We start from the raw sequence: 27,986 nt of genomic DNA, 5'->3' as shown, positions 1-27,986 counted from the left end.
GTACATAATTGATTATCTATTCCAAACATGACTTATATACAGTTCATTCTGAATCGATCTATCTCGGTTGGAAAACACTCCTAGTAGGAGGTAAGGGGAAAGCAGGTCTCTGTTTAGCTATATCCAAATTGGGATTCCCCTGAACCTGAGTATGGCCATGGGTGGATATTCCTCGTTGGGGTGTAAAGCTAGATTTGGGTCTATGTGGTGAGATCGATTTCATTGAAGGAGGTTGGAGTATAGCGTCGACTGTCGGGATAGGTTTCACAGGATCATCTTCTCGATGTCTCTTGTGTCCTGATGTAGGGATAGGTGAAGGGTCATGGGTGTTGGATGAAGGTTGGAAGATGTTTACTGATGAGAGAGGTGTGCGCTGGATCGGAGATGGGGCAGAAACAACTCGAGGTTTGGTCGTCATTGGTGGAGCTGCAGCTACGGTCTGAATCGGCGTAGGTGCTAGTGGTGATGCTGGCGGTGGGGCGACAACAGCAGCGGATATAATCGTGGGTGCTGAACTTGAAGAAGTGACAACCGGTTGTCTCGGTTGAGCTTGAGGCTGAGTAGCAAGTTTGTTCAAAGCTGTATTCTTCTCTACTTGAGCAGCTTCCAACTGTCTTTGTAATTTACCCAATTTCTTCTCTAACTTAGCGTTCGTCTTGAACGCTTCTCGAGTTCGATCATCGGCTTCATCAACCTCTTCCGTCTTCTGAGTCAGAGAGGATTCAAGTTCTGCAATCATTAATTCATCGTCAGCATCTGACTTATTCTACATCGATTATAGGGATTGGTAAAACTCACGCTCGATTCGTTCTTTTAGATCAGCTACCAATTCTTCATCAACTTCGACAGTTGGAGTGGCTGATTGAGCCTTCTCAAGTTGAACCTTCAGATCCGAGTTTTCCAATCTCAATCTCTCCAGATCAGTTTGTTGTTCTTCCGAAACGATCAGGGCATTTTGCAATGCTTGCGTCTTCTCGACGAGATCGACTTTAGTGACATTGAGCTCCACGGACCTGTAAGATGATGTCAGTCGTCGGTTTCCTCATCATGAATGTTTGGGAGCTCACAATTTATCCATTCTGTTTGTTATGTCCTCCAGAGAGCTCTCAGTAGCTTTCCTGTGTTCCTCCGAAGAAGCCAGTTCAATCTTGACTTGTTGGACTAATTCGTCGACCATCTCTTTCGCTTTTCTAGCGTCCTCAAGCTCTATGACAGTGTTATCGAGTTGTTTCTTCGTGAGATCAGTTTGATCATTGGCGGAAGAGACAAATTCTTTGAGCTGTATGATCTCCATCGTAAGAGCCTTTTTCTCCTCTTCGACGGTCCTTGAGCTAGTTTGCAGTGTGGCTAGTTGTTCTCGAAGTTCAGTAACCACGTCTGAATTACCTTGATTGGTCTTTTTGAGAATATCAAGTTCGCCGCGTAACTTATGCCCCGTGGCTTGGTCCTCTTCTGAAGCTTTCGTCATGTCCGTCACTATGTCCTTCGCAGTTTCCAGATCTCTCTCTACGTCCTCTGACTTCCTTGTCATCTCTTCAAGTTGGGTGACTTTTTCTCTCAGTTGACCTTCAAGTTCCACAACACGAACTTCGACTTCTTTGTACTTCTCCTCCATCTTTTCCTGTTCAGCTGAAGCAGCATTCATACCTTCCTCCAAAGCTCTTTCCACAGCAATGATCTCTTCCACTAATCCTTCTTTCTCCGTTCCAAGTTCTTTGACTTTATCTTGACTATCTTTCAGTTCACCTTCAAGTTCGCTGATCTTGCTGTTTAAGGCAGTCAAATCTTCATCTCTTGATGACTTGAGTTCAGCCAGATCGCCCTCCAAGACTTCGATTCGAGCGGTATACTCTATATTTTGCGCTTTGAGTTCTCTTATCCTCTCTTCTCTTTCAGTAACTTGAGCTTCCATAGCTGATAATGCGGCAGTTGATTCAGCAGTAGACAAGCTTGCTGCCTCGTACGTGGAAAGACGACGCTGAAGGTCACCTATAGATTTTCTAGCTTCGTCCAATTGAGATCTCGAAGTGGTCTCCTCGGCTTGCAAAGCGGCAACTTGCATTTCTAAAGCGGTCTTCTCCCGTTCCAAGCTCTGGACATGTTGAGCGTCTTTGTTAGATTTGTGTTCAGCGACATCGATATGTGCTCGTAACGCCGTGGAGGCATTTCGTGACCTGGAGAGCATCTCGCTGGCGACGTTCCATCTAGATTCAGCGGATTTGACACTCTGTCGGTAGATCACCAAAGCCAATACCATAGCACGAAGAGCCTCAGGGTCTTCGACTTGGACTTGGACTTGTTCAATCCGCTGAGTCGATTGTCGAAGCTCAGCTTGAAGCCTATCTCTTTCTTCTGCAAGTTCAGTGATCTCTTCGAGAGTCTCCTCTTGAGCCTCTTTGGCAAGTGTAAGATTGAGATTCGCCTTCTCGAGATCATGGGTAAGTTCGGCAATTCGAGCTGTCCATCAAAATTGTTAGTTGGATATACAGTTTAAGAACAGGTAGTAAAAACAGAGACTCACCATCTCGTCTACCAATTTTAGCTTGTAATTGTCTCTCGGTATTGAGGTTCTGCAGCATGTTCGCCGACACGTTCGACCTTGATCGCATATGACTCAGCGAGGTTCTTCTACTTCGAGTTTCTCCATTATTCATCGCAGATACCAAATCAGTAGGTAAATCGCTGGTCTCCTCTGAAGTAGGTGAATGTCGTGGTGGATCGGAAAGTTTTGTAGTTTGTCCAACGTGGTTGACCATCTCCAATAATTCCTTTTGTAAACCTTCAGCCCGTTTCTCAGCCTTTTGCAATTGACCTTGAATGTCCGAGAGAGCTTCTTCTCGAGATTTGAGTTGGGATTCCAGCGATTTAACTTTCTCAGACTGATCCGAGAGCTCAGCTTCGAGTGAAGAGACTCGTTCCACCAGCTGTTGTTTCTCTTCATCATCTATTTCATGAACTGTGCTGGCGTTTTCGGCTAGGCGAATCTTCACTTCCTCCAACTCCACTCGTAGTCGTTCACAAGCCATATTACTTTGTTTGATTTCATCCTTCACCTTTCGTACATCTTCCAAGGCGGCTTCTTTATCTGTATTAGCAGCTCGAATGGCGAAATGTCTCTCGTTCTGTACGAAAGAAAGGTTGTGTCGCAAGTCGTCTCGCTCGGATCGCAATTGTGAGATCTTCTGTTCCAAACGATGGACAGTCTCACTATCACTGGTGATCGATGATTTTGAATGATGGACAGAGGAAAGGGCTGATTGGAGGTCCTCGACTTGCTTCTCCAAATTCTGAACACGACCTTGAGCTTCGAGGAGATCTTGTTCACCTTTGAAAGTGGTCGCAGCCAGTTCTTCCTGGAACTCCTCTTTAGCAGATTGTAACGTTTGGCTAAGTTGAGCCTTCTCCTCTTTGAGTTGGAATAGCTCTTCATCCTTGTGTCTCGCTTCGGTTGCAGTCGATCGATCCGCTTGAGCTTCTTCAGCTTCGGAGAGTTTAGCTTGAACTTCGCCAAGAGATTTCATGGCTTCGTCAAATAGATCTTGTATCTTATCGTGAGACGCGGTAGATACAGCAAGCTCGGCAATCTTGTCGTCGAGTTTGATCTGCAGTGAGCTGACATCCATTTTGAGATCATCGAGCTGATCGTTGAGTGACCTACAAGTGATTGTCAGTCCGAGGACCATGATTATAGAAGACATTACTCACCGAATAGTTTCATCCTTCTGTTGCGATAATGTTCTGGCCCGCTCTTCGACCTCATCCAGCTGCTTCTCGACAGCAACCAAATTCGCCGATAGATCATTGACCTGTTGCGAAGATAGATCACTCTCGAGTTTTGCACCAGCCAGAGCTTCTCGGAGTTTAGCTTTTTCTCCTTCATTCTCTGTCAAAGCGATCTCGACTTCTGCCAATTGAGCTTGAGCACCCTTCAAAGCATTTCCTAACGAAGCAAAGTCCGCATCGCCTCGTGATCTAGTAGCCAATGTGGACACAAGTCCGTCTCGCTGAGCCCTGAGATCGTCTAGGAGTTTCTCCTTGGCATCTAAAGAGACTTCGAGTTCTTGAAGTCGGTTTCTCGTAGACTCGATATCCTGTAGAGCGATCAAATATGCGTCCTGAGCTTTATCGAGATCGTCTCGCAATCGAGAGAGTTGAGCGTTGAGTGACAAAATTTCCGTTTCCTTGGTTGTGAGTTTCTCGCTGAGAGATTCGAGTTGTGTCTCGGTGGAGACTCGTTGATGACGATGTGTCTAAAGAAGCACGTTAGCTATTTCACAAGGTAAAATGTAATCACCCCTTATACGACTTACCTCGACCTCCTCTTGAGCCATTGCTAACCTTTCTGCCAACTGCTTCTCACTGATCTTGACAGCGTTGACCTCCTTAGTGACCATCTCCAACCGACTTTCGATACCCTTGATTTCTTCTTCGTATCTTTCTTTTTGTTCCTCTATCTTTTCTTCCAGACCCATCTTCTCCTCTTCTAATTCTTGTAATCTAGTGTCATCAATTTTAGCTCCCAAGACAGGCGACGAAGGAACAGGTATGGCAGTCTTCATCCGTTGGATCTCCTCATCTTTCTCAGCTAATAATTCGTCGTTCTCTTTCACGAGACTTTCGAGGTACTCTTTATCCCTCAGGGCTTTCTGTAATTCTCGTTTGACATGTCGAATCTCCATATCCCCTCCTTTCGATGATGAAGCAGTAGCAGTGGTAGCAGAGGTGGATCGAGCTTTAACAAGTTCAGCTCGGAGTAATTGAATCTGCTCTTCTGCCTCTTCTAATAGAGTTAAAGATACTGATGAATCACCCTTGGAAGCTTCGAGGGATTGTCGCAAATTCCTTTCTCTCTCTAGATCAGCTTTTAATTTCCCTACGGATTCGATGTGATTCTCGAGATCCTTGATCTGTTGTACGTGTTTGGCAACTTCATTATTCTTCTCCTTCAACTGTATCTGCAATTTATCATTCTCTCTGGTCAACACTTTCTTGATCTTCTCAACCTCTTGTGTACTGGAGGTACCATTTCCATCTTGATTTCTCCTGTAGAAATCCAGTTCTTCTTTGATATCATCCATATCACTCTGCAGTTTCTCCATCTTCTTTTTGGATGTGATCTCAACAGACAGTTTCTCGTTGACCGCTTTATCCAGGTCTTTCTTACAGATCGCGAGTTGATCTTTCAGGGACAGAATTTGGTTTTCCAATTCGATCAGCTCCGGAGGGGCGGGTGCAGATACTGACATGGAACGTCGTTTGGTCTTGGGACGGGAAGGTGAGGAAGAGGAGAAGAATTCGGATGAAGATGATTTAGATGGTCCAGATGCCTGTACACGAACACAAAGATCAGATCACAATTGACTGATCAAAATGAATTATCTTGACATACCTGCAATCTGGCGTTCTCTTCCCTTAGACTTTCTACCTGATTCTGCAGTACCATCATCCTATTCCTTTCGCCTCGAGTTAAAGGCTACAGTGATCTCATCAATGTGTGGAAGAACCCATTCTTTATGATGGCAACTTACCTCTCCTGAGCCCCACGGATCATTTGAAATGCCTTGACTTCTCAGTCTTTCTTTCTCTTGTTCGGCTGATCTCAGAGCTTCTTCGAGTTGTTTCGTCCTGGATTGGAGATTTTTGATCTGCTGCGAAGCTCCTTCTGTTCCGCTGTTCAAAGCTTCGTCCAGGGCTGCGGCAGCGGGACGATCTCGTTAGTCATTATCATTTGAACTGGGGATATGTAGTAAGGATAGAATTCAGAAACACACCATTCTGTATTCTCTCCTTGTCCATCTCTTCCTTCTTCAATTTATCAGTGGCTTGGTTCAAACTTGATTCGAGGTTTGATAATTTCAGCTTCAATTGTGAGATTTCCTATATTCCGATGCACAATTATGAGCCCGATGTCCTCTCACTAGGTTACTGGTATAACAACACGCTTACAGTCGTTTTGGCTGTTATAGACTTTTCCGCCTGATGCGCACGGTCCGCTTCATCCCTCAACTACATGACAAGCAAATCACTTTGTAAGCTACACATCCAAGGGGAATCCCAGACAATGAGCTTACCTTGTACTCTGCGTCCTCTTTGGCCCTTCTAGCATTACTCAGATCTTCTTCTCTCTTACGCTGCTCGTTCTTTATCGAATTCAATTCATGATCTAAACGAAGATAGATGATCAGCTTGACTTGACATCCCCCATCACCCGGTGTCAAATTTACCTTTGTGGTCCAGCTGACGCTGCAGCTGAGTGACCTTGTGTTCGAGCTCCCCTGCTCCTATGAATGACATCTTGCCTGGTGAGATGCCTTCCTGCTTATCCGTTGTCGAAATGTTGATTAGATGTACACAGTGAACAAAGTCAACATAGCTCGGGAGCATGGAAAATAGTCGCGTCTTCCAGCTTGTTTACTTTACATTGCCATCGATGTTATCCATTACGTAACATCATCAAAACATGACGATTTGGGTCTTTATTTTGTTACGGGCTTGAGCTTCTGGTTCAATCGTGAACACTTATGTATAACTCGAGTTAGGACCATCGTTGCCACCATTGAGAATGACCACGCTACTAATACTACCACCGCATCTGATCGAGACGATTCAGGAGTTATTGAAGAGCGATGTGGATCTACCGGAAGAATTACGAGGTGAACTAGACCGAGCGACGAGTAATCGATTTGATGAATACCACTTAGCCGGTGTATCAGATGATGATCCGAAAGGTGACACTGGAGACTTGAGCGCTCTTACTGTCAAAGATACACTACTGCAACGGACTGTACCCCACCAGACGATAGAAGAGTTATCTCGCTGGGCAGGATCAGACCAGGGGATAGAACAGTTAGAGAAGAATGGACTAGGTGAGCCATGAATATCCCCATCCAGCCGAATCGCCTATATTACAGATCAAAACTTATATACCATTGTGTCATGACTTATAGACCCGAGTAAGTACAACACGATATCGCTGTTAGCAGGTACGGAGATACATATACCGCCGAATGAGCTGGATAGGTTGAAACTCGCTGAAAGTGGTAACAAGGTGAGTGAACCAACCGTCTTTCTGGCAATTGAGACACTTTTCTTGATTCACCAATCCCAACCCCCATTGTGTACTCACTTGCCAGTCATTCTTCTCTTACTTCCGGATCTGTAAAATTACCATAATATACTGATCGTCCACCATATTATCTTAGCCGAACCCATACCTACCGTCCTACCTATCCCCATCTACCAGCAACTCCTCCTCAATCGGCAAAGAATTCCGTAATCTCTCCAAAACTATCTCTACCGTACTCAACATCCTCTTCTCCATCTTCGGATCATCCATAGCAGTATACGTAGTCTCCACTAGCAGTGCAGGCTACTCCAAGGAAATATCAATCCTTCTAGGTATTCTAACGGGTATCATAGTAGGAGTTGCAGATATGGTATTGGTTTATTTGTATACCAGGAAGTTGGACGAGGGAAGGAGGGAGAGTAAGAAAGTTGGGTTGAAAATGTTGAGAGGATCTGGCAAGATTGGCGAAAAGGATGAGGGTGAGAAGGATAGCAGTGGTGATGGTGAAAAAGAGGATGAGAGTGTGGTGGATCTATCGCAGACGAGTGATACATTATCGACTGCTGTCAAGAAGGAAGTACGATTAAGGCGAAGGGGATTGAATGAAAATACGTAGAAACTGCTCAACAAATCAATATGCAATGGGTGTAATCTGTCCCCTTATCCTTATTGATGCAGCTTCAGAAGTGAGTTCACGAGAGGAATTGCAATGATAATGACTTGTTACGGATACATACACAATATTATAAAGATATAATTCAAAGCTTCAGACGATCTCATTTTCTACTGTTGTTTTATTTTTTCTTTCAAACGCTATATCGAAAATCATTGTTTCAAGCGCAAAATCGGAATTCTATATTTCTTGTCCTAAACAACCTAAGAAGGACCTATTGAGAGGCTTTATATCTCTGCAAATACGATCTCAAATCTTCAAAGCCAACTTGTGGTAAATCCTCTTTAAGTTGTGCGATGTTCACCTTGAATCCATGATCGTCGAAAAACTATCAAACCATAACAAACATCAGCTATTCAAGCCAATCTATATCTGATGTCCAGTGAAGAATCCACTTACTCGGGCCATTGGACCTAGAGGACTAACCCACTTGACGAACGCAGCCAAAGGCCAAAAAGTCAATTCCGGTTCTTTACCCAATACCTCCGTGTAGACATCTTCAATCTCTTTGACAGTCAACTCATCACCTGCTAATTCGATAATTCCATTTAACCATTTATCAGGGTTGAGTATAGCTTCTGATCCAGCTCTACCGATATCTCTAGAAGAGATCAATTGGTGTTTCCGTTCAGGGTGATTGTAGAATGTCTGACGGAGGAGGATCGTACGTGAGATCTTAAACATGAAAGCCGATGTGGGAAGGAGGTTATCCATAAATTGAGTAGGACGGAGGATCGTATATGGTATACCGGATGATATCAGGTAGTTCTCGATGTCTCGCTTGACTTCGAAACTATTGATCGTAATAATGTATAAGCTTCTGAACGATTGAATCATTCTCGATCGAGGTAAAAAGCTGAAGCTGGAGCTAGATACAGCTAGACTCACCCTGGGGCCTTTGTATCGTCCAACCCACCAAAACTGATCGAAGAGTAAATAAAGTGTTTGGCATTCCATCTTTTTGAAGCTACGATGATCGCTTTGCCTGTAGTCGTGAATAAGACCATATTAGCAGAATGCTAAGCGATATTGTTTGAATGTGTCTATCAGGAACCCACCTTGTGCCAGCTCAACCTTCTCACTGACATATCCCTGTACGTTAAACACCCCATAAACTTCATTTTCCTTCAAACCAGTAGCTGTAAATGCCTGTTCAGGTTTATCCATATAATCTTTGTTGACCTGGACGACCTCGACTCCAGGTAATTTGGATAGTTTGACGGAAGATGATGAAGAAGTGTTACGAGATAGGGCGTATATCTTGTATTGCCCATCGTGTGACGACGATGCCTGCGGTAAACATGAATGATCAGTATAGTGGAGTTGCATGGGAAAATGGGCCTTGACTTACTTCAATAAAAGCAGTCCCTTGTTGTCCGGTCGCACCGAAGACGACAACGTTCTTGACTTGTTGAGATGACATGGTCTTAAAGTTTATGTTCGAGAGTATCGGTTGAAGATGATGATAAAGTAAAGTATTAGTGATGTGTATGTGAGTGAAGGATTAGATCGTTTGAATTTTGTTTGAATGTCTGGATATTTGGATGAATAGATTGTGTTTGAAAAGACTATACATCCCGCTCAACATTCCACTCTTTATATACCTTTTCCCCCTCCTTCTCATGGTATCTACCTGATACATGGTTCAATCGTACATGACGTTATCATTCGATTGATAAGATTGATAATAACGATTAGTAAATGCAAATGCAATCTGATTAGTCATCGCATTTGTTGATGGGTTGGTTCACACCAAGGAGAAACTTCGGTGATTATAATCCTGGTTTATCGATTAGGAAATCATTTATTAGAAATCATCTCGGTACGTGTAACGTCAGGCACCGGTCCAGATATTTGTAATCATGTTTAATCATGCTTAGCGGAAGCATGGGGTATCATAATGATGCATGGTGGACTTCTACAAATTCACACAAATCTTACAACATCGATATCATCTAACCTTGTACAAAGCCTAGCTCGCAAGTGTTTGTGCCTCTTTCAGCCTACCTTCCTTCGTCTGCTCCCGCTGAGATGGGATAGCATTCAGGGTTGGAACAGGACCAGGTCTTTTAGGTAAATGATCTCTCCAGATCTTCAACGCCTTGGGCATATCTTTCGCTAGTGCCTATATTCAAAAGATCAGCACACTTTGAGCGGAACCCTTGTGAGAGAAGAGGAACAGCTTACTCACCTCCTGTCTAGCCTCACTGGTAGGATGTGTCCTCAACATCGCAAACTTATTCTCCACTTTTATAGCTTGCCCAGCAGCGATTGCATCAGCTTCCACAGCGGCCATCAACTCCCATAGATCCTGAGCAGCCCGAGGGTCATATCCCGCTGTAGCCATGATCTTCGCAGATGGCAAATGCAAATGTCAGCTTCATTTCGATACCACTGCGATTCGGGAGATCGAGGTGAATACTGAGGTGAGCTCTAGACTTGGCAAACTCACTTCGAGTCCTACCGCATCAGCTTCCTGCTCCAACTTCCTCGAGAACGCTCGTTCAGCCACCACGTCATTGACCCAATTTATGAATAGTCCCGCAGAATCGGTTATCCTATATCACCCGTAAGCTTTTGCTCGCTGTCGCACAGCAACGGTCAGCTTACATGGGGAAAGAGATGGTCAATGCAAAGGTGATACCTCTAAGTACATCAAAAGCTACCGCTGCGATATTCAAGAACTACTCGCTCATCACATATCAGCTGTATCCAGGTACCAAATCTCGGGAAGCTGACTTACTCCCATATTCTCTACACTATGTCGTTGAGTGACATGAGCTATCTCATGCGATAACACAGCAGCCAACAGCGAATCATCACCCTCTGGCAAGGTACTCAGAAGACCGGTGTAGACGAAAATATCTTTACTTGGTAAAGCGAAAGCGTTCATTTGGGGCTAGAAACAGGGATGTATATCAGCTTACAGCCTTCTACGTTGCGTCAGGATAACGTGAGATGGCCAAAGGGGAAAAAGGGGAGAGGAAGGATGATATTGAGAATGAGAACGTACCAAATCGATCACATACAAATTCCAATCAGCACTTTCCAACTTCTTCAACGGATTACTAGTGACAGGTCTAAAAGGCATAAAAGTTGAACGTGCCGTGGCAGAAGGCTTAAAATGTACACGTCTCATGTCTTGACCATATTCCGCTTCTCTTTCTGACATCACTCTGGAAAGTTCTTGTGATCTAGGTGGCCACGATGCACCGTGGATTATATGTTGATCTTGTTCTTCTAATGCTGTGATCAATTTACTGGTTACTCTCGCTACTTGTTTACTCCTTTCGTCTTCTGGTGGGAGGATTAGTGGACCATCGTTCCTAAGCACTTCTTGCTGCCTATGTGAAAGAATAGCAAAGTCAGATATACTTTGACTATCGTCTATCACATGGTAGGTCAAAGAAGATTAGGGTTACAAAAGCTTGCAACTCACTTCCTTCTTGACCAAGCCATCTCCTCATGTTCCGTCATCAACAACAACCTCCATCTACCCGTACGCGGACTTTGGTCCAGTCCCAGTGCTAAGACAACACAAATAGCGAAGATCTACTGCCTAGTCAGTGGTATTACCTTGCGGGGTGAAAGAAACTATAAGGGTAAACTGACAGGTATCTGTATAAGAGCATAGGAAGTTTTCTTATACTTCTTCCATAGCCTTCATACCGCGCCAATTCATATCAGCGTACATTCCATTCTGGTGTTATGTTCAGGGCCAGAGTTCGGAATGGATGTTCACTCACTTGTATCTAAAAACAAATGGTAGAAACAAAAGACTGAATCTAGTTATATTCAATAACCCACTTTTCAATGCTGGGAAAGCAACGAAGAATACATCTTGCCTTGGTCTCGATGGATGGAAGTTCCGCCGTACTATCCCATTAGAGTGAGCGTTGAGGGTATTCGGAGGTATAGTCGCTCGTCCACTCATCAAATGGATATTGCGGATGGTGGTTGATATAGACCGCTGGACGAGTAGTGGAGCTCGCGAGCGATACCCTCTCAAAGGCGTGGTGAAGTATGGGAAGAGGGGTCGCATAGTCATATCATTGCACTTGTCTAATCGTTCATCTATAAAGTTAGTCAATTCATACGGAACAGCAGAGCAGAACAAAGGTCGCTGATAGTAGTTATCAGTTGAATGTTTTGGTTCCCCAATCTTGTCGAGACGTGTCTTACACGATGACGTCACTAGCGCGTTGCGTCGCTTCCTTCTTTTGGGCTGTACCAAATGAACGATTGGTGTTTACCGTTCCATATATGTACGTACCTCGATAAGAACCTATTGCATCAGCAAGATTGATATTTCTATCATCCTATGCACTGAACAGCTCTATATCCTGCACAGGAATCTTCCTTTGCTCGGACTCAAATGAGCCAGTTCTGAACGGATCAATCTCAATCTTTGTACCTGATACGCCACTGATATCTGTCCTGAAAGCTTTGACAATGATGGTTGTCAAGATGAAGGAGAGACCGCTCATTGGGCTAGACGGAATGGTCATAAGACCGAAATGATGTGGCAACTTGGTAGCGCCATCATCGCTCTCAGTGTATCCATAAATCCCAATACATCCCATGCTATGTACGTGGATCTATCGTACTCTACTCTGACAATGACAAGCATAATAATTCACCTAAGACCAAACAAAGAACAAATCATGTTGAATCTTGTTTCTGCTTGTTTTATTTTTCTTTTCATGAAGAGAAAGATAGTTTATTTCCTTCTATCAGTTAATCCAGTCCTACTTGAATTATCCATATAATCCATCTTATGACTAGAATCCCTATCTCCTTCAACTTCGAGATCGGCCGTACCTTGTTGGAGTTGCTGTGCATGATCATCCAAAGTAGGTATAACGTCCAATCCGATCGAGCCATCATCGAGATCCAAAGGGTCTTCAGCAGGTTGTCGACGAGGTGAGAACTGATCGTTCTCATTCAAGTAACGTGGTTTGGATTGATTCTTCGTGGATGTTCCATGTTGTCCATCGCTCTGTGGCATTAAATGCACCATACGAACACACCAAATCAGTGTCCGTATCTTTCTGTTATTTGGTCTCTGATCCTTGATTCCGAATATTAAGAGTCACTCACCTGAACATAAGTTTCTGTCAAGACATGTACGACAGGTGCTTTTGACTGGATCTGTAACGAGTGCGACTTTGTAAACGACGAGAGCTTGATATTCCACAAAAGGCAAAGTAAGACTTACTCTTCCTGAAGAAGAACCATTGGCGATTGCCCTTCTGAGCGAATTTCTACTATTCAAAGAAGCTAGTAGTCCACATGTGTAGAATTTCGATTGTACCCATCTACATATATATAGTGGAAAGTGGCAATCCATTCTCGTCAGCAGGGCGACTCGTGTAAAAAAGAGAACAATTGACTCACAGAGGATATATATCAAGGTAATAATCAGGAAAACCAAAGACGAAGACGAAGAAAACTATCAATCTGCATAATTGATACAAAACGGGATTATCAGCTGTATTCTTCCCTTTTTTTTGATTTGGGTTAACTCTTGTACAAGAAAAACACAATACTCACAAAATAGTCGGAGGAAGTTGAGTTTCAACCATAACTCTACGAAGAAACCCAAATTGAATCAGCACACATATGAGATACAACATCTGTATAGATCGTCATATCGCCACAGTGCTGTGAAAACTCACCTTATAAGCCTCTTTACAGTCTTATCAGTTTCTTTCCAACCAGTCTTCGATCTCCATAGACCCCACATGATTGAGATGGTAATCAAGACGTCTGCACCCAATGCACCACTAAGCCAACAGTATGTTAAAGCGATTTTCGATTGTAACACCTTGATCACCAAACAACAACAGAAGATGCACCATTAGCTATCTTTCAAAATTTGCCCTGGGCATCTGAACATTGATAGGACTGCATTGAACAGTAAAACTTACAGCATCAGATTTGTTTCGATGATACATTTCTTGAGTAATGGGGAATCCGATCGCACCCGCCACAGATACGAGACTGTATATTTTGATATAGTCGTATCAGTTTAACTACCACCGCATTCTTCGACAAGGAGGGGTAGTCTGACTCACATCATACCGATAATGACTAGAGCTAAAATCTTGGATCTTCCAGTTAATTTGTATGCACGATATGTGAAAAATAACTATTGGATTGGATAGGTCTCTTTCGTCAGCCACGTTGGACGATCCTCAAAGATCATTTTGACTGACCTGAGTAGCAGTTGAAGGTATGATATCGAATATACACATATATGTCAAGTCTACAAGTTAGTTCAATATGTCAGCCTTGACCACATATTACTTCCAAGGTCCATAACCTGACTCACCTGGGATAGCAGCAAAGGGGGTATATTGACCGAAATTATATACGAACAATTTAAACATCAGAACAATGATGAAGATCGTGGCGCCCAAACTTGACATGGTCGTGATAAGCTAAAGTGTAAGTAAACAGGCAAATATCAGTGAGCAATGTTGATCATTACATGTGAAAAATAACAGATGCGAATTTTCAGTCAATCGTACTCACCACACTGGCTTTGTTGAATTTCCTATCATCTTGGGAATACGTCCAATATTCAATTGATTGAATGATCATCACTCCGCATAGGAAAGTATCAGTAGCGGTTCTACGTATGGTATATCGGCAAACCAAATTAGCCCAAAGCCCAAAGCAGGACCCGTAGTAAGGTTGTACGGTACTTTGTACTCACGCAAGAATAAAAGTACCCAGGTTTAGTCGTTGATCCAAGGTGATAGAAGCTTTGGCAGCTTCTTCAAAAGCGATTTCTTCAGGTGTCATTGTAGCTGATACTTTGCTATACCGGTCCAGTGAACGAGAAAATGAATGATTACTTGGGTGTACAAGATGAGAGATTATAGACAATCTTTTTGGTAGACGAATTATCAAGATAACTAAGATACCATCTGAAATTCTTTCTAATTCGAAGTTCGTATATATACGTGATATGATAACTCCCACAATTTGATAGCTCAACTCCAACTTAGGAGATAAGCAGTGCTTAATCCCAATCTAACAGACACATCAGAAAAATTTCACACAACTCACTGATCTACGAACTGTACCCTATCCTTCTCGACCCTAGCCTAACTGCCATCAATCAATCATGAATATCCTTTCCATTCTTCTGGTCTCTTCTTTCCTTCCCTTCGGAACCCGACCCTCCCCCCCAAATTCGATTATTGCTGTAACTGCACTACGAGCTTGAGCCTTTTGGTTCCTTAATATTGATCTTGGCTTGATCTCCACTTGATCAAGATCAAGATCGAGGATATGCTCCTCTGCTCCTACACTACAATATGGTACACTGTCTACCATTTCTCATTCAACTCTGATCCACCTTCGGGCCATATCTCGTTTCCGCGTCAGATTCATGGAAAATGGCGTATTTGATGGTATCCAAGTTAAATAGGAACGCATCCATTTGTTAGGTAAAACCAAAAGCGGCCGAAATAATCGTACTGGTAATTCATGAATGCATAATCAGCTGATCACAAGATCAAATATCCAATATACAGAGAGGCATCGGTCAACCTTGATCCGTTGATCCGTTGATCCGTTGATTGATGATTGAAGGGTGAAGGGTGAGGTAAAAAGTCGATCTGTGCCACTTGACGGGAAATGCGCCATTATCATTCTGGTTTGAACAGTAATCAGATACAGATACAGTGCGCTTTGACCTACTTCGAGATCAAAGATTGGATATCGATTTGTACTGTATCCATATCTTTGTTTGTAAGTCATAGAAGGATCTGACTGTTCCTACAGCAAGATATCCCACTGAACTCAAAAGAAAATAGACGACAACATCATTTGTGCACTTCATTCGTAAATCGATCATCAGAAATGAGCAAGTCATGTTAAATTCATTTTTACGATTTGTGATAATACATAATCCACTTTCTCATTCTAAACATGACATTCTAAAAAAATACGAAAGGAAAAGAAGAGCAAAAAAAATAAAAAATACTATACTTGATATGAATAAGTATTGATATCAGTTCCCCAAAAACGTAAAGAAACAGAGAAGCAAAAAAGCAAAAAAAAGCAGTGTTGTATTGTACTGTATAACCATCCGTTTCTATCCTATCAAACACTAAAATTACATGGACATACCCACCGTATCCCTATCTGTTAAATGATTTGATAAATTTTCATTTTTGATTCTTTGACTTTACCTCGCCACCAAGTTCACATGACTAGCACCAACCTCCATACATTCCCCAATCATAGCTTGGATATCATCATCGCACTTGATCGTCACTTCATCTTCGTCCGCGTCTATCCATTTGATTTGCAATGTTTCACCTATATTACGTGATGATGAACATAATCGTATTTTCTTTTGTATCTTCTGATATAAAGTTGGGAAATTGATATCGGACGGTACACCAATTAAGAATTGATCCTATCATCCGAAAATACACAAGTCAAGTCAGTCAAAGTAATTTACCACTATGATTCAGTATAGTAGACTAAACTCACCTCTCCACAACGTAATTTGATCAATACGCTCGACGAACCCGTTCCAACCACATCCGAGCTGTTTTGTCGAGAGACCGGCGCACCAGGTACACTACCGTAGGGCGTAGCGGGCGATTGTTGATCAGAGGTAGTCTCGGACGTCTCGGTCGAATGACTTTCACCACTTGATCTCTTTCCACCTGCGGACATCCGCTTGGTGAAATATGCTGTACCGCCTACCAGCGTACTCGAGCTACTCATGGATAGTTGAGGGTCCATAGATGTATTCCAATTCTGCTGCTGCTGCTGTTGATGTTGATTGGGTGGTAAGGGTGGTAAAGCTGAACTCGGTGCCATTTGAGGTTGTTGGTATACGTTGGGCGATGAGGCACTTCGATTTCTCAACTGAAGTGGGTACGGTACGGTTGGCGCAACACCGTGAGAAGGTGCTCGTGTCATTCCTCTAGCCGGACCATATCGGTTGAACGCTTCTCTTTGTTCGGTTGGAGAATCCTCTTCGGCCTCGTCAGCACGTTGTAAGATCCTGCTTCCAGCTCCGGACATCGTACGCGACATGGCAGGATGAGGATAATATCTTGATCCACTTCCTACTCCGGGACCGAAACTCGCTTCACTTGCAGTAGACAAGGTCGACATGGCTGAGGTCAGACGAGGGAGAGGTGGTGGCATAGGTTGCTGCTGACTCCTCCATTGAGTCATCGAGGGTCCATATTGATCTTCAGTCAACGCCCTAGCTCGGAACTCAGCTTGCATTGCAGCCGGCATAGATTGTTGAGACTGAACTCGTCGACCGGTAGTGGGATGTACACTAGTGTATGGTGATGTGTTCCCTTGAGCATGACCATGATTGGAAAGACTAGGTGTCGTTCTTCCACTAATCAATCCATCTTCGTCATCGTCTTCAGCAGATGGGAACTGACTACCTTGACCAGGTAAAGGTGGCGGGAAAGCAAAGGGAGGTTTCTCGGCACTCGGTGTAGGTGGTGCGAAGGACGAATGCTGGTATGCTTTTTCTGAGCCTGAATACCTTCCACTACTCATCGCTGATCTGCTATTTCGATTGGCTTCTTGCTTCTTCCTTTCAGCAGTGGCGAGTTCCGTGACCTTGTCAGCCCACTTCTTCATCTGCTCTTCCGATCTACCGATCATAATGAATGAATCTTCTTGATCCTCATGCCAGCCGTTGGGATGTCGATGCGGTACGGTCCAAGCGATACAGACTCGCGACACACCGTAAGGATCAGAAGCTGTGATATGTCAGAATCAGCTCCACCCCTGTGCGACGGAACGGAGCCTGGCACTTACGACTTGGTTCAGGCGGTAGAAGAGCCGCTCTGTTGATGTTACTAACGAAAATTCTACCTTTCAAAGCCAACTTCCTCTTTTCCAACGATTTGCTTATTGTCTTATCCTTTCTTAGCATACTGGAGTTCTTGCTAGACTTCTTCCTTTCTGGCATTACTTCTTTACAGCACAACATCATCTTCTCGAATAGGAAAACATGATATTCTCTTGGCTGATCCGCTTTGGTCACGGTAAAATGATCATCTAACCATAAATCACCAAACCTATCCAGTTCATGACCTTTCCAATCCTCCACTCTGTCCATCAATTCTCTGACAGTAGCTTGTTTAGCCTTGAAGTCAGTCACTTCATTTATACTAGCAGCTATACGCTTGACGGCTGCTGATGCTTCTTCAAGTTCAGGTCGGAAAGGATATTCGTGTTTGGCGGTTGCGTGCAAGATGGCCTGGATATATGCTATCAGCACAAGAAAAGTTCGCACCAACCTTGATTGCAAACTTACATCCAACAATAATCCATATTTGGTGATCCTCTGAATAGGTTTGATCATGAAAGCCTGTAATTCTCGTTGAGGATCCAAACAAGGTCTCTCTGCAGGTGGTAATTCTTGTCCTCGCTGAGAAATGACTGATCAGCTTTGCTCTGGATATCCAGGAATGTCTAGCTCACCATGAGATTTGGCATCTGCTCATTGACGATCGTTATAGCATCCAGGTAATTCGCACAATATGGACCATAACAATCGAATTCAGCTTCGGAAGTGATGAAAGGCCTACCCCAAACACCTTCAGCCCACGCTTTTGGTCCTCGACCTTCTTGGATAGGTTCGTATTCAGTTTCAAGCTTGATCAGGAATTTACGCTAATCAGATCAAATCAATCGATCAAAACATATCAGCCATCGTTCTAAGCCTAGGACAAGTGATAACTCACATGGAAATCCAGTATCTTAGCTAAATTTGAAAATATCTGATGATTAGTTTCAGTCGAAACTAATTGTTTATCCAACATCTCCTGCGAACATCTAACCAGAATTTCCAACTCTTGTACATAAGATTTCTCTGATGAAACGAGTTCTTCAACCGATTTAAATGCGTTGGCATCTGCAGTAGATTTTGTCCTTTGCATATCTTCGCCACCCGTCATAGTAGTCGGACTTGATGATCCAGTTCCATTTGCGGCTCCATTGGGTATTTGAGGTATAGATTCTAATTGGACACCTCCATTCATCGTCGCAGCCATATTGGCAATCGCACCTGATCCCGTACCATTCCCACCCATAGTGAATGGCAAGTCGTAAGACTGCCTTTGATTCCTCATAGCAGCCGCTGACATATGTATCGACGAAGATGCAGTGTGTGGTGTGGTAGGCGATAAGGGTGAAATGGCAGATTCAGGTAAATGATCTAATATTTCTTCAACGGTGTGTAATACTTTCATTAGACCGGTCGAATCGTATGCCTCGATTTCGTCTCCATTTGATTTCCCCCATAATTCATGTAAAGCCCACATCTCACTGTGCCATCTACCTTCTTGATGTCGTTTCTTCATAGCCATACAGAAAGAGGCAATATACCTCTGACACATCTTTGCGTTCTCAGGCCGCTTGGCCCAATTCCTAACTCCATTAGGCGACTCGATGAACGGTGGGAGATCATATTCTATAGGTGGTGGTGCTGGCAAGTCTGCGTAAAGGGGTGAAGAGGGATTGGTGAATGAGGGAATAAGTAGATTGTATAGGTGACATAAGGGTGATCCCAAACGGAAGAGGTGACACATGTGCGATACTACATCTAGCGGTTCTGCACTTGCTGGTTGTTCTGCAATCAGGTATATCAAGTAAGATCCCAGATACAGCAGATATAGGTGGGAATATAAAAACACGACTCACCTAGAAATGCCTGGAAATCCTCCACACACCTCAGCCTCTTTCTTAGTATCGAGCATGTTTGGTATAATGATTTAGTAGATGACAGCGCAGCTGTTTTGAGGGCAAGGGCATTTGTCCTAACACAGCATTTCATTAGTCATTCATCCCACAATACTTATATTCTGCTGGAGACTCGACTCACTTGTTAGAAGGCATCTGTATACTCTGTATATCCAATGGTGGTAAACCCGATTCGTTATTCCTCTGACTCACAGAGCCTACTCTCTTTCTTGATATTGATCCTGACATCGACATGGTGACAGTTGCCATCTAGGTCAGAGTTCCTCCTGCTGACAGTATTCCGTTCGATTATTCAACTTGCAGGCCTGTGGACGGCTCTGCTAACTAATTTGTCAACGATCAATAGTTGCGGTATTGCTGTGATGGTTATGGTGATGGAATGATCTAGGTGAATGAAGGGGAGGGGGGGGTTAGGTTGATTATGGTATGGTGTGTCGTCTGGGAAACCGAGGCGAAAAGTCCGAAGGGGATTGGATGATTTGATATTCCAGATGGGAAAAAAGGACACACAAAGGAGGTTTTCTTGAATGATTGGATGATTTGTTGTAAGGAGATTGGAGAATCGTGCAGATGGATCGTCTGGTGACAAGATACTCTCTTCGACTCCGTTCCTACCGTACTTGGTATATGATGCGTCTAGACCTTTTATTGAGTGTGTATCCTTTTATAAAGCTGCCTTTATTGAAAGGGGTATGTGATCTGCCCGATTGATGATGTTATGAATGTTATGGTGATGAAGAGAGAGAGAGAGTCGACTGAGGTGGTATTGATGGCCAGGATGGTATGTTGTTATGGTGAAGCAAGTGGTGGATGCTCAACGTGTGAGGTATAATGTCCCAAAGGAATGTGCTGGTTATGATGTGTGTTGGATGATTATACTACCCAACGCACTGATCCTCTCCTACAGGTCCTATAGTACCGTCGTCAAGTACAAAGTCACCAGCGACAGAAGCTTGGACCTCTAACAGATTCAGGTTGAATATTTGATCGGGTTGGATGTTGTTTCGACCAATCAGTGCCAATATGAAATGTGTTGTCGTGTGTTGATTGATATCGAGGGCTGAGTACTGAATTGAAGGTACCAATACGAGTACAGATGATGTCCCGGATATTCTATTCCAATCTCATTGAATTGCACCTCTTCTTGTGTCTTGTAATAGTTTATTGTGATCCAAGCGTTGATTCTTGATTCTCGTTTCAAATGTATCGTATCGTATTCTTGACGTGCCTTTGAACACAAAGCAAAGTATCCATCTGCTATAACGCTTCTATCTTTCTTTACTTCTAATCCGTTTCAACTAAAGATGACCATACACAAACAGTGTATTTTTGCTTTCTTCTCTTCTTGCAATATTTGTCTGTCTATCTGTCTGGCCTGCAGTACTGGGGTGATGTTATGATTGTGATTCCAACTAGAAGGCGTGTGCGGTTTGTGCGTTTGTCGTTGTAGAGTAATCGTAACAACTATCAAAGACAATGGTAAGGATGGTGAATCACAAGCACAAGCAACTTGAGGTCGAAGTTGATGTTGATCTTTCGAGGAACTGAACTCGGATTGAGAATTGCGAAATGACCACAAAAGCTGAAGGAAGTGGGTGGGATATAGTAGGTCCTAATGGATGAGACGCGTAGGGAACGGGGAAATCTTCAATCGGGAAAAAAGCAAAAACCAGTAGTAAAAAAGCTTAATTGCTTATTGTTTTTGTGTTTTCTTTTTCCTCGTCTCTTTGCTTTTCTCTTCCACACGTATCAGATCAGCTTTGATGAATGACCTTCATGTACCGTATGAGTCTCGAAAGATCCTCACAGAGTCGTTCTCGCTGTTCTTTTTACAGTCTCCCAAAAATGGTTGACTGATGGTTCCGTGTGGTATGGTGAAGTGCGGTAGTACAGAGCCTAAAGAGCGGGACGCGCCGTAGTGCTGTTCTCTGGGTCTAGATCACTTCTGGTAGTGGGATTCTTTTGTCGGTTTCAGGGAAAAAAAGAAAAACAATAATTGAAAGCCGACGCCACCAAATATCTCAAGAGTTATGGCGTGAGAGGTGGGCGATGGACAAGTGAAGTTCGGTACAAGTTTACCAGTGGCCAATCCAGTGTGAGTAGTTCGTTCAAAAAGAAAGGGATAAAGAACAGAAATTCTGGTTTAAATGGATTTTTGAGGGTATATATGAGACATCTTCCAAAACAATAAACTGTACTCGAGGAATCATGGTTGTTTGGTTCTGACTGTACCCAACACCGTTGCTCGGCAAAGAATGTAAACAATAAGATATCTTGGAACTCAACCTCATTCTGAAACGTGCATACATCGAAATCACCAATGCATCTACTTGCCCATCAATCGATCCATCAGTCGGATACACACACGAGCTCATTTTAGCTGCTCAGTCATCAAGAAAATACAGTTCTTCGTAATAAAACATCATTACAGTACCGAGCCTAACGCTTAATCCCCCCTTTTTCCCGTGCTGATCTCCAGCGGTATACGCCGTTGACGTTCTTAACGCCTCTGTTCTCCCGACCTTTTTCGTGTATTTACGTTTCTCATCGCTGTGTAGATTTCGTGATCATCGTCTGTGTTTCCGTGTAGGTACACTATCCGAATACCGTAAGGAGGACACGGCCAGCTGATCAAGATGATAATGAACGGTAATGATGCTGAAATGACGGTCACAGATCTGACTTAAAAAACGATCTGCAAAAGTAAGTACAGTACACATAAGGATTTACGAGAAACTCTAAACGCAAATCATCAACGGCTTTAGTGGATGGGTAATTCCTGGTGACCAAAACCGAGAAATGCGGGATACTCAAGTGTTTATTATTGGATACAAAATCACTGGATAGGACAGGACGATCATGTCATTCACAGTACTGTATGTTGTTGGAAGCTTAACGTTAGATCACCAACGCAGATCCGTGGCTTACAAAGGCGCAGATGCCAATAGTGGGGAATAAGATCATCATCGATCGAATGTTAATGGTCTCCGAGCTCTCGAAATAATGGCGATGGTGAATTGATCAGCCGATTAGTGGTGCGGTGCGGTTCAGATGTAAGTAGTGAAGTCATAACGATACATATGTGGATGATTATTCCTTCGTATTTATACTCCTACTCAGTATCTCCCCAACGAAGAGCTTTGTTCATTACCTTATGACATTCATTTTACATCTCCTCCCATCTTGTCAAGTCCATAGGTTTCGCCAACCTAGGTACGACATAAGGATCGAATGTCTATTAATGCATCGGAGAGAGAGAGACAGGCAAGTCAGTATTTTGACTAAACAAGGGCAGAATGAGATGATCCGTGATATCGGATTTACTGCACATTGAAAAGACAAAAGAAGAAATAGCTCACCTTCCAATACTGGTTAACAAGTGCAGAATATTTCATGTTACGGTCAGCATCCATAAATTGAATGTGATCAAGGCAAAGAAGCAGGAGAAGGAGAAGGAGACATACAGGGTTATTCAAGTGGTATTCCTGCGAAGATTCCTTCTCGTACCTCTCAACGATACAGAACTTGGTAGCGTCCTTGGGATCTTGCATGACGTGCCAATCAAGGGTCTACAACATTTAACAATCACTGATCAGCAAGTCTGCCCCTTTGTTTTCCCTTTGGTATATCCCCCGAGAGGGGCATTCGCGGACAACGAGATGGAAATTGGAAAATCATGAAATGAATTGCAGCAATCTGCTCACCTCTTGATCCTTTCTGTACACTGCTGCAGCTTCGATAAGCTTAGCTTTGACTTCCTCGACTTTGTCCTGCAGCCATGTCGACTCTCACGTCAGCTTCTACATTGTCACAAGGACAGTAATCATAGCTTACGGGAAGGGATTGAAGATGAACGACGATGGTGTATACCATTCTGACGAGAGGTAGATGGTTTGAAGAGGGATGTTAGGAGAGTGAGATGGAAGAGGACACTATATATACAAATGTAAGATACCAAAAGCAAACGAACAAAGGAGTCCTACTTGCACGGGAAGGGGTATGATCAAATTGACGTCGTTTTCGGTACAAGAAGGGATCCAACAAGGGAAGCGAGCGGCATTGCCTGGGACCCCACATCACCATCGCCATCACCATCACCTCAAGCTATAATCTTATTTAAGCGAGGGAGACTGGAGTCGTCGTACTATATTTGATCCCGCTACCTAACAATTTCCGGTTGACAAGCAGAACCATTTAACCGGTTAAAGTATAGCAACAACATCAACGTCCTGTTTATAAGATATCCTCTCCGGCCCAATCTCTCCTCATTATTATCACTATAGCACTTGTATCCACACGCCAATCAGTATGTCAGCCTACAAACCTCAAGCATCGGACAGCAAAGCTACTTTCAAACATGATCTTTTCAAGGGGAAAGTCCTCTTTTGTACAGGAGGTGAGCCAACCCTTAACCCCAGTGTCCCCATCAGCTCACGTTGTGTCCTTGACCAGGTCGAAGTGGTATATGCTATAAGATAGTGGAAACAATGATGTCCCACGGAGTAGACGCAGCAATTGTAGGAAGAGAGTAAGCTGCTTACCATACATCTGCTTGAAGTACAGCTTATATATATTTTGTGGACTAGTGCGAAAGGATTAGCAGAATCTGCCATGAATTTGGAGAAATCTACAGGACAGAGGTGTCTTCCTACTTCAGCAGATGTCAGAGATCCAAAACAATTAGAAAAAGCTGTAAAGGATACGGTAGATAAATACGGTAAGATAGACTTTGTCATTTGTGGTGAGTGGGATCATTTCCCCAGTTATGCTTTGCAAACAGACAAAACGGTATCGAGACAATAGCTGACATGATATCCTACACAAGGTGCCGCTGGAAACTTGTAAGTGGGATTTGATGTTGTTCGATCCCCAGTCGCATCAAGCACTAACTGTATGATCCTTCTAGCCTCGCGCCCATCACATCCCTCTCTTCCAACGCTTTCAAAGCGGTTGTCGATATCGATCTCCTGGGTACATACAACACGATAAAAGCTACTTTACCATACGTCCGCGAGAGTCATGGATCGTACCTTCACATCTCAGCAACATTACATTATAGGGGATTACCTTACCAGGCTCACGTATCTGCTGCTAAAGCAGGGGTCGATGCGCTAAGTAACGTCTTAGCTGTTGAGGAAGGGCCGAGGGGAGTAAGGAGTAATGTCATCGCTCCTGGGTGAGCCCACGACTATCACATTAATTCTATCACCACGGCTGATATCTCGTCTGGTTGGGTCGATTTATATAGGCCAATAGGAAATACCGAAGGAATGTCAAGGTTAACTCCTAAAGGATGGCAGGCTCAGAATGATATACCACTAGGTAGAATGGGAGATACCTGTGAGTAGTTTAACTGAAAAATCTAACTCATCATTCTGCTATATTGACATTGTGTTTGAATCTCACATCAAATGATATGATATGGTATAGCCGACATAGCAAATGCAGCTTTGTTTTTGTTCTCCCCAGCTGCCAATTGGATAACAGGAACCGTTCTGGTAAGTAAGGTCCAAAAACGTATAGTACAGACATGAAATATGTATATGAGCTGATCATAACGATGACTGAACTTACTAATATAGGCCGTAGACGGAGGTGAGAATCATATTAGACAATTATCTTTACCTTATCCACAATCTTTGTTAGATCCAGAGAGCGTGAAGGGTTTGATCAAGGGGAAGTTGTAGTTGTTATGATAAGTGAATGATCAGTAAGCAACATTACTCGTATCCCCAAAATATCAGCGTCGATCTGGTATATATACCCTTTGCTTGCCTGTATAAGTTAGGCTTTTGTTTGATGTAAAGTATAAAACCAAAATCCATACCCTTCAGCTAAAGATGATGAGGCACTTGAACTTGACAAATTATCTGATGCATATCAACAAGCAGCTAACATCGGAATTATAATCATTAACAAATTAGATATCTACCAACAAGGATATAAGTCTAAATACATTTTACAACTATCACGCTACGAGTATCTAACAACAAAGATTTATGCCAATAATTGATTATACTCAAGTCAAAATAAATTCACCTTTTATACATATCTGGAACAGGTTTCGACCAAATTACAGTTTCTTTCCTCTTCCTCTGATACTCCTCCTCTTCCTCTTGTTCTTTTCGCTTCTTAAGTTCTTCTTGTTGTTTTTCCTTTTCTTTGAACTTTGCATGGACGGTTGCATCGAATTCAGCTCTCTGTTTTGATCTCATATCACTTGCTTTACCAGGTGTATGTCCTCTGATAGGTACAGTCAAGTTCATCCCTGCTCTACTAGGTCTGGGATGAGCCACATCTTTTTTGTCCGTTGAATTTGAATTTGAATCTGAACTCGGTTCAGATAATCTTTCGAACACACTTTTCCTCTCTTTCAGATCCCTGACTCTCTCTGTGGATTTGACAATGACCGGTTGAGTAGATAACGAGGTAGAGTGACCTTTACCCGGTGGAGGAAGTTTGGCTAACGCCGCAGAAGCGAATGCAGATTTGATTACTGGACGATTGATAATTGACCTCGTCCCAGTCGATGTAATAACATAAGGGTTTTTTCTGTCGGTTGATGTGGAACCTTTTGAAACAATTGAGGACGGGGATGATACGTTGATATTGGCCGATCGAGAAGGTTGAAGTGGTTTGGATTTAGGATGTACCATGGAGGTACTTTGGGATCTAATATCGGGTTGGGTGTGGAGAGGTCGAGAAAATGGGATGGGTTTGGTGAGAGGAACAATTGGATAGGTATGCTTAGCACTGACTCGATTGGTTGGCGATTCAGCTTTGTACGAATGGATCCTCTTCTCTGATTGCAGCCGACTGGGTTGTTCACTTGATCCTTCTTCTTCCTCGTGATCGCCGTGATCACATACGACAGCTATATCTTCTGCTTGATCGATACCATGATTTAGGGTAGCCCTCCGGTCGTCTTCTTTGCCTTCTACTCCTTTCTCGCTTTTGGAAGACATCACTTGATCTCTGAGTGAGCTTGACGAGATCGATCGGGAGAGCAGGTTCGACAAGAACCGAACTACTTTCTCAGACATCGATGATCTCCTTGAATTGGAACTTGAATCTTTGATTTCGGAAGTACGTGAATGTGAAGATAACATTTCCGATGTAGTTGATGCAAGTGAGAATGGCGAAGGTTGACGATGAGCTGTGAACTTTTCATGATCTGTTACGGAAGGTAAATGTTGAGTGGCTAGTTGATTTGATAAAGTTTGGACTCCATCTTGGTCTGCACTCCCATCCCGCCGAGGGATATCTCCAGAGGTAGATGAGGTCTCGATAGAAGGTTGTCGAGAAGGCTGAATGTTGCTCGATCTGGTCAGACCTCTTGACAATATCTTCTCTTGAATTTGGGGAATACGACGAAATGAGGTATGTTTCTATAAAAAACAATAAAGCTGTCAGCTCATCCGCCAGATATTGATGACCTTGATGAGACCTACCTGTATATGACCATCCACACCGAATCCTCTAGCTTCCTTCTTCTCATTCAACACAGGGGGAATATGTAAGCTAGCTCTCGACCCCAAACTTGCCGTTTCTTTCGTTTTGTAGAGATTCGAGGAAGAAGCTTGTGGGATATGCGATTGAAATTGAGCACTTGTAAGGGAAGCATGCAGATTCTGAACGTTGGTAGTTGAATTTCGTCGAACTGAATCGCTCAGTCGACGTGTATACAGATCATCGATCTTCTCTTTTGGAATGGGTGGTTTGGCTATTTAAAACGACAATCAATTATGAGATTCACTTCCAAATGATACACCAGGCTCATCTAGCAAGCTTACTTTTCTTTGATGGTACAGCTATTGGTATAAGTGATTGACTACCTACTCTCTTATGGGATGTCTTCCTGTTGTTTATAGTTGTCATGGCCTGCATGTTTTCCTGCCCTAATATCTCTCCATCCTCCCTAGTTGATGTCTGCTGCCGCACGACGATCCTTTTTTGAGTATGATCCTCTTCCCCAGGTAGATAATCTCCTAAATCCAACGATATGTCCACCCCATCCCGTTCTGTCTGCCACACAGTATCATAAGTGTTCTGCACCCAATCGTCCAGCCCATCTCCATCTCCCTTGGTCGTATTGAAACTATCCTCGAATATCGGCTGGGCGTTTATCAACAGCGATTCATCTACGTCTTGGAAGCGTGGTAGGCCCACCCAGGGCGTTTGGGGTGGGTCCATTGACACTGGTGTAAGTGCAGTATTTATGGTAGGACGGATAATTGAGTGAGTGAGTTCGGTCAATAACCAAAGTTGGAAAGTAAAGTAAAATCAGTCGGGTCGCGGTCATGAGAGAGTCAGGGATGTTTGTTGATCCCATTGTTCAGATGGGTAACTCAAATAAATTCTTGTAGGTACTTCAGTCCGCCATCAGTCCATAGACCTATTGCATATAACACTACCCCAGGTGTTTGGTTGCATGGATCCCACAGCAGTATGATGCGGGTCTACTGTTATGAATGGAAT

At 43.3% G+C, this 27,986-nt stretch overlaps 9 protein-coding genes across 9 annotated transcripts; 2 read left to right on the top strand and 7 right to left on the bottom strand.

Moving 5' to 3' along the window:
• Nucleotides 1-58: 58 nt before the first annotated feature.
• Nucleotides 59-6,294, bottom strand: V865_001583 (uncharacterized protein; the record flags this gene model as incomplete). The annotated part of the gene is made up of 12 exons (XM_066225400.1): nucleotides 59-729; nucleotides 799-1,013; nucleotides 1,068-2,457; nucleotides 2,522-3,654; nucleotides 3,706-4,250; nucleotides 4,311-5,327; nucleotides 5,390-5,473; nucleotides 5,529-5,692; nucleotides 5,772-5,877; nucleotides 5,947-6,006; nucleotides 6,072-6,163; nucleotides 6,225-6,294. The coding sequence occupies 12 exons, from the start codon at nucleotides 6,292-6,294 to the stop codon at nucleotides 59-61; spliced, it is 5,547 nt and encodes a 1,848-aa protein (XP_066081497.1).
• Nucleotides 6,295-6,562: 268 nt separating this feature from the next.
• V865_001582 (uncharacterized protein) lies at nucleotides 6,563-7,682 on the top strand (the record flags this gene model as incomplete). Its single annotated transcript, XM_066225399.1, has 3 exons — nucleotides 6,563-6,866; nucleotides 6,948-7,048; nucleotides 7,203-7,682. The coding sequence occupies 3 exons, from the start codon at nucleotides 6,563-6,565 to the stop codon at nucleotides 7,680-7,682; spliced, it is 885 nt and encodes a 294-aa protein (XP_066081496.1).
• A 271-nt stretch (nucleotides 7,683-7,953) lies between these two features.
• Nucleotides 7,954-9,162, bottom strand: V865_001581 (uncharacterized protein; the record flags this gene model as incomplete). The annotated part of the gene is made up of 5 exons (XM_066225398.1): nucleotides 7,954-8,067; nucleotides 8,139-8,532; nucleotides 8,628-8,724; nucleotides 8,798-9,029; nucleotides 9,091-9,162. The coding sequence occupies 5 exons, from the start codon at nucleotides 9,160-9,162 to the stop codon at nucleotides 7,954-7,956; spliced, it is 909 nt and encodes a 302-aa protein (XP_066081495.1).
• A 549-nt stretch (nucleotides 9,163-9,711) lies between these two features.
• V865_001580 (uncharacterized protein) lies at nucleotides 9,712-11,781 on the bottom strand (the record flags this gene model as incomplete). Its single annotated transcript, XM_066225397.1, has 9 exons — nucleotides 9,712-9,864; nucleotides 9,931-10,089; nucleotides 10,192-10,297; nucleotides 10,350-10,423; nucleotides 10,483-10,638; nucleotides 10,753-11,083; nucleotides 11,179-11,291; nucleotides 11,352-11,400; nucleotides 11,486-11,781. 9 exons carry the CDS (start codon nucleotides 11,779-11,781, stop codon nucleotides 9,712-9,714), a joined length of 1,437 nt encoding a protein of 478 aa, XP_066081494.1.
• A 678-nt stretch (nucleotides 11,782-12,459) lies between these two features.
• V865_001579 (uncharacterized protein) lies at nucleotides 12,460-14,549 on the bottom strand (the record flags this gene model as incomplete). The annotated part of the gene is made up of 12 exons (XM_066225396.1): nucleotides 12,460-12,738; nucleotides 12,840-12,890; nucleotides 12,958-13,057; nucleotides 13,137-13,199; nucleotides 13,293-13,328; nucleotides 13,418-13,566; nucleotides 13,670-13,742; nucleotides 13,817-13,890; nucleotides 13,958-14,007; nucleotides 14,074-14,182; nucleotides 14,277-14,376; nucleotides 14,461-14,549. The coding sequence occupies 12 exons, from the start codon at nucleotides 14,547-14,549 to the stop codon at nucleotides 12,460-12,462; spliced, it is 1,173 nt and encodes a 390-aa protein (XP_066081493.1).
• A 1,393-nt stretch (nucleotides 14,550-15,942) lies between these two features.
• Nucleotides 15,943-19,742, bottom strand: V865_001578 (uncharacterized protein; the record flags this gene model as incomplete). The annotated part of the gene is made up of 8 exons (XM_066225395.1): nucleotides 15,943-16,176; nucleotides 16,254-17,500; nucleotides 17,559-18,003; nucleotides 18,061-18,174; nucleotides 18,228-18,419; nucleotides 18,491-19,377; nucleotides 19,449-19,564; nucleotides 19,630-19,742. The coding sequence occupies 8 exons, from the start codon at nucleotides 19,740-19,742 to the stop codon at nucleotides 15,943-15,945; spliced, it is 3,348 nt and encodes a 1,115-aa protein (XP_066081492.1).
• A 2,932-nt stretch (nucleotides 19,743-22,674) lies between these two features.
• V865_001577 (uncharacterized protein) lies at nucleotides 22,675-23,381 on the bottom strand (the record flags this gene model as incomplete). Its single annotated transcript, XM_066225394.1, has 4 exons — nucleotides 22,675-22,743; nucleotides 22,973-23,077; nucleotides 23,213-23,278; nucleotides 23,343-23,381. 4 exons carry the CDS (start codon nucleotides 23,379-23,381, stop codon nucleotides 22,675-22,677), a joined length of 279 nt encoding a protein of 92 aa, XP_066081491.1.
• A 435-nt stretch (nucleotides 23,382-23,816) lies between these two features.
• V865_001576 (uncharacterized protein) lies at nucleotides 23,817-25,195 on the top strand (the record flags this gene model as incomplete). Its single annotated transcript, XM_066225393.1, has 8 exons — nucleotides 23,817-23,904; nucleotides 23,961-24,036; nucleotides 24,095-24,249; nucleotides 24,334-24,349; nucleotides 24,415-24,684; nucleotides 24,757-24,848; nucleotides 24,939-25,006; nucleotides 25,091-25,195. 8 exons carry the CDS (start codon nucleotides 23,817-23,819, stop codon nucleotides 25,193-25,195), a joined length of 870 nt encoding a protein of 289 aa, XP_066081490.1.
• Nucleotides 25,196-25,543: 348 nt separating this feature from the next.
• On the bottom strand, nucleotides 25,544-27,701 carry V865_001575 (uncharacterized protein; the record flags this gene model as incomplete). Its single annotated transcript, XM_066225392.1, has 3 exons — nucleotides 25,544-26,896; nucleotides 26,960-27,231; nucleotides 27,302-27,701. 3 exons carry the CDS (start codon nucleotides 27,699-27,701, stop codon nucleotides 25,544-25,546), a joined length of 2,025 nt encoding a protein of 674 aa, XP_066081489.1.
• Between the last annotated feature and the right edge of the window lie 285 nt (nucleotides 27,702-27,986).

The sequence above is a fragment of the Kwoniella europaea genome, chromosome 1 (genome assembly GCF_036810445.1).
Source record: "Kwoniella europaea PYCC6329 chromosome 1, complete sequence".
Taxonomy (NCBI): Eukaryota; Fungi; Basidiomycota; class Tremellomycetes; order Tremellales; family Cryptococcaceae; genus Kwoniella; species Kwoniella europaea.
This window is presented reverse-complemented; position numbering and strand designations above follow the sequence as displayed.